Source organism: Nannobrachium achirus (assembly GCF_963921795.1).
Source record: "Nannobrachium achirus genome assembly, chromosome: 15".
In the NCBI taxonomy this organism is placed as follows: Eukaryota; Metazoa; Chordata; class Actinopteri; order Myctophiformes; family Myctophidae; genus Nannobrachium; species Nannobrachium achirus.
In genome coordinates, this window is record NC_137822.1 from 35,317,484 (window position 1) to 35,323,989 (window position 6,506).

General features: G+C 47.5%; 1 protein-coding gene across 1 annotated transcript; it reads right to left on the reverse strand.

Moving 5' to 3' along the window:
• Positions 1 to 1,768: 1,768 nt before the first annotated feature.
• LOC308299801 (transcription elongation factor SPT6-like) lies at positions 1,769 to 6,112 on the reverse strand (the record flags this gene model as incomplete). The annotated part of the gene is made up of 1 exon (XM_080743587.1): positions 1,769 to 6,112. One exon carries the CDS (start codon positions 6,110 to 6,112, stop codon positions 1,769 to 1,771), a length of 4,344 nt encoding a protein of 1,447 aa, XP_080599713.1.
• Positions 6,113 to 6,506: the final 394 nt, after the last annotated feature.

A 6,506-nucleotide genomic window follows, 5' to 3' on the forward strand; every position in this document is an offset into this window, starting at 1 on the left:
TCTTTTTTCACTTGACCCTCAAGACGTTTTTCACCGTGATTTTGTAGAACCTCTAAACCTTGGGCTTGGTATTGGCACTCTGATCTTTCACTGGGACGGCAGTAGCTTATAAGCTTTCTGACAGTGACACAATTGTCATCACGATGAGTCAGCCATGCCCAATTATGGAATTCCAGGTCTGGTCAGACATGCCCAAATATGGGCACCATGAAGTCAGAAATTCCTCAAAGGCAGAGGCAGCCATAGCAATGCCAACATAGAGACAGTCTTGTTCACATAGGTGTTGGCAGCTAGTTTGTTTTTATTTGTTGTTGTAAAGCGTCCTTGGGACTAAGGTATACTGTAAGTTAAAGCTATTATTATTAGCAACAGGGTATAACTCAGACATAATTTGGGTAACGGTGGTGAATATTTTGGCTGTCCAGAGAGGAGAGGCTGTGCTGTCATTGTGATGAGGGAGCTGTAGAGACATAATTAAATTTCCCAACAAAATGTAAAAATCAAACCTTGGTTCGAAGTGAAGCGGTGAACTTTTATTCTATGTGTTCTAGAGTTATGAACTCTGTGATCTATACATTCTTTATATTCTGAATGAATTAATGATTTTATCTGGAGGGCCGAATTGTCATGTGAAGCTTGACCAATCCTCAAAGTATCCAATCATCAGACCGGGACGGACACTACACACATATGTACGGACGGACGGACGGACGGACGGACGGACGGACGGACGGACGGACGGACGGACGGGACAGATAAAACCTGTTCATTCTGGACTGATATGACCATATATGGACATGGGACACACATTTTGTTTTTGAAAAACCCTATTCATTCTGGACTGATATTCTGGACATAAACCTGTTCATTCTGGACTGGAATGACCATATATGGACATGAGGTGACAGACATTTTGTTTTTGATAAAACCTGTTCATTCTGGACTGGGATGACCATATATGGACATGAAACACACATTTTGTTTTTGAAAAAACCTGTTCATTCTGGACTGAAATGACCATATATGGGCGTGGGACACACAAAGCAACAAACCAACTACACACATATTAGGGAGATGTTCTCTCTAAAATTCGAAATAAATGGCCCAGAATTCCGAAGTATAAGACAGAAAGGGAGAAATAACCACTCCTTCTGGGGGAACAGAAAGAATGTGCAGTTTTGGCTGAAAATATGTCAAGAAAAGGGACAACCAATAGGACACGATTTATACCATGTTTCACTTACTGCACCATCTGCTTTATTTATTTCATTTAATTGACTTTATGTTGTTATGCTGTTTGTTGTTTATGTCAGAAATGTAATTGTGCTTTGGCAACACTTGTCAAATGTAGTGCCAATAAAGCCTGTTGAATTGAAAATTGAAAAAATAAATAATTGAGAGTCAGAGAGAGAAAGAGACTTGTAAAGAGAGAGAGAGAGAGAGAGCGAGAGAGAGAGAGAGAAATTACATATTCTGTGCTTGGCGCTTTTTGACATAGTTTACCATAAAAATATTCCAACATCAGTGCTGCAATGTTTGTTGATAGGAACAGTGAACAAGCCTTAGAATTCCATATTAATAATACTTTTATTAAAGGGATCAAAGGTATAAAAGGTCAAGCAGTACAACATCAGATATAACAAAGAAAATGATAACCGAAGTTTTTTGACAAAAATGTTACGCTTATGTTGACAAGACAAAACAATATTACAGAATATGTACAGGAGTCATTATGTTAACAGCTGAGCTTGCTAACGCTGGACTGGACTTAAGCAGCTGATGTGGCATCAACGGCTCGTGTTCCCTGGACAAGGTGTTGGTCTAATGTAGGTGCAGGTGTCCTTGTTCTGCTACTGCTGTTTGGGGGCATGCCCGGTAAGGGCTCTTGGTGGTACTGGTTCTTGAACCATTGGAACAGTTCCTTAACTGTACGGAACATCCGAGAGCGATACCGCAAGCCGCTTGGGGTGATGGTCACGTATTCTACCAGTGGTATCCGATGAGGCTGGTAGCCCAGTATGAACTTCCCTGGCAGATTTTTACAAGCCGAAATAATATATGGAATAAACCTGGGCTGCTCCCTTTTCGTCTTCGTCAACAGCTCCTCCATTTTCTTCCTGTCTCCTCCATTGCACTCCTGGAAGTGATCGTGCCGCAGTAGATCCCGAGCAAACTCTGCCATCGGCTGAATGTAGCGAACTGTGATCTCCTCCAGATCTTCAAACTCCTCAGTGTTGATCCAGAGCTTGCGTCCCAAGCTTGAGGCGTTGTCCTTGCCCTCCTCTCTCACAAGCGCATGCTGGTGAATACCTTCCGCCACCTTCCAGGTCACAGTGAGGTAATTCCTTCCTTTGCTGCTGGGCCTGATTACCAAGTCTCCCTGGTCCATCGACTCCATCAGCTCCTCTGCCTGCTTGAAACCAATATTGTGGAAGTTGCGGTGGTCGATCATACGCTCTAAATAGGGCGTTTGTTGTTCTTTCTTCTTGAGTTGTCCCTCACCCTTCTCGTCCTTTGTCTCCATGTCAAAGTCATAGTAGCTGTCCTTGGGGAGCTTCAACTTGTTGCTCTTGTCCATCAGGTCGGAGGTGCGGCACGTCAGCTCAACGCTGAACCTCTCGATGTTGATTCTCATGATGCGAGAGTAGACCATCATGCCCACCTTGACCCTCTCCTCCGGGTGTTTGATCACCTTGTCGCTGAGGGAATTGGTGCGAATGAACCCCTCGATGCCATTTTCCAACCTGGTCCGAACACCAATGGCCTGGCCTGGACAGGACCGGTTGTCAAAGTGGTTCCACACCTGGCTGAGTTCAGGGAAGTTGTCTTGCAGGCAGTCGGGGCACTGCCACAGGCCTGTGACCTTGTTACGATTGACCTGGTCATTTCTCTCTCGTGGCAACCGGTGACGGTGGTGAGCGATGCCTGTTACCACACTGGTGATCAGCTTCCCTATATAGAGGGTCTCTGGTGTCTCCTTTGTGAGCATGTTAAATATCTGCTCAGTGTTGGGGCTTCTGTAGGGAACTCTCATGTCTTTGTACCTGCAGCTCAGCTCAGCACGGATGTCATAAAGAGTGATTCCTTTCTTGCCATAACCCTGTCGCTCCAGCTCCTCTGCAAATGTGTCCAGATCTAAATCTTTGAGATGCCCTGGGTTCTTCAGGATCTCCTCCAGTGCTCCAGCCAAGTTAGCATCCGGCCCGTCATACTCCATGGCATCTGCAGCCATCTTCAGAGCCAACCCGTATGTCTCTGGGTGGACCCTGGAACTGTCCAGAACCATAATATCTGTGCTGTCTCCAAGGGACGCAGTGTCAATCTTGATGAAACCGGCACAGTTGATGAAGACTGTGGACCCCATATGACACATGGTGTCCAGCTGGGTTCTGTTTTCCAAATTAGTGTTTTTCTGTCTCAGAATCTTGAGGAGGTGAGAGCCCTTCCTGGGTCCAAGGCCACACACATACTGAACGAGGCTCTGGGTGTAAGGATGGGCGATGGCCCTGTTTACGTCCACTCCCACCTCGTTGACACGGTTAATGAATTCACAGTGCAGAGCGTTGAGCAGTTCCTCTTTCCCTACGTTCTCCTGTAGTGGGTGCAGTTTGAGGCAGAGGATGTCCTCGTCACTGCTGCAGACCTGGGCATACTCTGATAGAGGATCTTGGATCTTCCTGGCTAAGGACACAGCCTGTCGCAGGAATGGTGGGAAGTCTCTGAAATCAGTCTCAGACCTCTTGCTGTTCATGTACAGTGTAGCCAGTTCATTGTCAACCAGCTCCACCCGCACAGGGGTCAGAGAGGATTCTTCTTCAAGGTCACTGATGGTCCTCTTGATGTCCTCCATTATCATGTACGCATCTCTATTCTCTCCAGCAACTGCAACCACATGAGGTTTCTTGCTCTTCAGAAACTTCTTCAGCTTTTCAACATCATTAGCCTTTTTAACCCGCTCATCTTCTCTAAAGGAGTTCTTCCTCTTCATGAAGTAGGGCAGACGCAGGAAATCAATCACCTCTCCCTCACCGTCGATGAGAGCACAGAACACTGGTGTGTCCCTGCTAGGGGCATAGGCGACTCCCAGGACTCGGAAGCCTTTGCCTTGGCTCTCATCCATCAGGTCTTTCTCCACCTGCTGATCTGGCCTGTATGGAGCCACCTTCAGCCAGTTGTACAACCGCCTACTGCATGACCGGATAATGTTTTCCTTGGCCTCTGCAACAAGCTTGTTCTTAAGTTCCTTCGACAACTGAGGGTAGAGGAACTGGGTAAGGGCTCTGTCTATGGTCAAGGCCCACTGCCTGTTCCATTCTTGCACTTGGTGACTGAACTCCTCCCTGTAATAGAACTGTTTGATCTCATCAGAATATGTCTGAGGAGGATGCCCTTTGACACCAATCATATCAATACAGATATCAATGGCGAGCAGCCCCTCCTCCTCAGCCAAACACATCTTAAGGAACTCATCCCCTTTCAGCTGTGTAACAGGCTTGTTCTTAAGGTACTTGAAAGAGTAGGCAAAGTGAGCCTCGTCAATCTCTTTCTTGCCTTTCTTGGTCGGCTTGATATTGATCTTTGCCCTCTCCTGGAAAGTCTGCCTGAGAACATGTCGAATTAAGGGCTCCCGGGCTATCTGCACTGCCACCATGTACCTGGTCCCTTCAAGCACTGCCTCAGGAGTTGTGAACTGTCTGCAGACATAACCCTTGGCCAACTCCATCGGCTCATCTGGGAATTGCTCCATCTCGTGGCGCTGGTATTGGTCTCGCAAATTCTCTCCAAACTGCTCTGGTGTTAAGCCAAATTCTTTGGCCAAACTATGAAGTCCCACACTCTGGCAGAGGTTGTACATGTCCCTGTGTGAGGCCTTCTTCAGATCATTCACCTTCTTGAGGCATTTCTTGTCTACTTTCTCAGAGTTCTGCATGTTGGGGATGTCTCGGCTGTAGTACAGCAGGAAGTGGTTGTACACATCCCTCAGTTCGTCAAGGGTCTGGACATCGTTGAGCCTCTCCATGTCGTCGGTATCCAGGGGACGGATGCCATCGGTCAGGGATTTGTCAGGGTTAGCAGAGGTCTGCTCACACTGGTAGGACTGCATCCTCTGGAAGAGCCTCATCAGGTTCTGCTTGCGGTTCCTCAGCTGAGTCCACTTCTCGTCCAATTGCCACACCTTCCACAGGTCATTGATGTTTAGTTCTGGCTCCACATACTCCTTCCTGTAGAACGCTATGAATGGAACCTCAAAGTGCTGGTTCCTCATGAAGTCAAGGGCGTCCTTAATCTTGGCAATTTTGTTCAAGCCTTTTTCCTTCCTGCTGATGGTGGAGAAGCCATGTCTAAAGATCCATTTCGCTTCCTCCTCCAGCTCGTCATCCGTCGCAGATTTCACAGGAACTGGCCGTAGCTGGAACCTCTCCGGCATGTTGGTGTTGCAGATCTCTTTGTCCTGATGGGTCATGTAGTTTCTCTCCAGCTCACTGGGCTCATAGAACTCGAACACGCTCTGCCTGCCCTGCCGCCTCTTGGTCTGCTCATCCCCCTCCTCCTCTTCCTCGTATTCTTCCTGGTCATAGGTGTCAGAAAAGTCGAAGTCCCCACCAAAGAACTCCTGGGCCTCCCGCAGGGCTGCATCCGTGGTGTATGCTGAGAATGTCTCCCCACTCTTTTTGGTAACAGGTTGGTCATCATCATTGTCCACAATGAAGTCATCTATGTCGGACTCCTCCTCCTCATCATCATCATCTTCCTCTTCATCACTGAAGCCTTGGCGAACAGGCATATCAACAATCTCTCCCTCTTCCAGCTCGATCTCATCACCCCCGTCACCAGCAAAGATCTCATCGGCGATCAAGTTCTTCAAATCACTGTCCTCTTCATCGTCGTCCATTGTCTTCACACGTTTGTATTTATTTTCCCTCCTTTTAATTTTAACACCCAAGTTCTCCTCAATGAGGTCGAAATCATCGTCATCTAGTTCGTAGCTGCGTTTCTCCCGTCGATAACTGACTTCATCCTCTGAATCACTAATCACTATCACTTCTGCACTCGCATTCCCTGCCTCCTTCTTGTCAGTCTTGTCACCATGTGCACAGCCACGGTCAGTCATTTGATCAGCTCTCTGTCGCTTCATTCCTGGAGGTTGGCCAACAAGGGAAAGATTTGCCATTTCCCAACACGGCTTCAGGCAAATATCTTTGATCATGGCCATTGTTTTTCTCTCTTCTCTTCCCTTCTCTGATGTTCTCTGAATGTTCTCTGAATGTTCTCTGCTGTTGCTCATTGCTCTGCTGTTCTGTGATTCTGCTGCTCTGGTCTGTTGCTGTGCTCACACTGAGATGTTTGTGACATTGCAGGCAGGTTCATTGCCAAATTCACTGCCAAGTCACTGCCACGTCAGTGACGTGACGTCACTGCTACGCAAGCCGAGAGACGCGCAACCATGGCAACGTACACAAACAAACGGGGGGGGGGGGGGGTTTGCGCGCAACAGCCGCGAGACA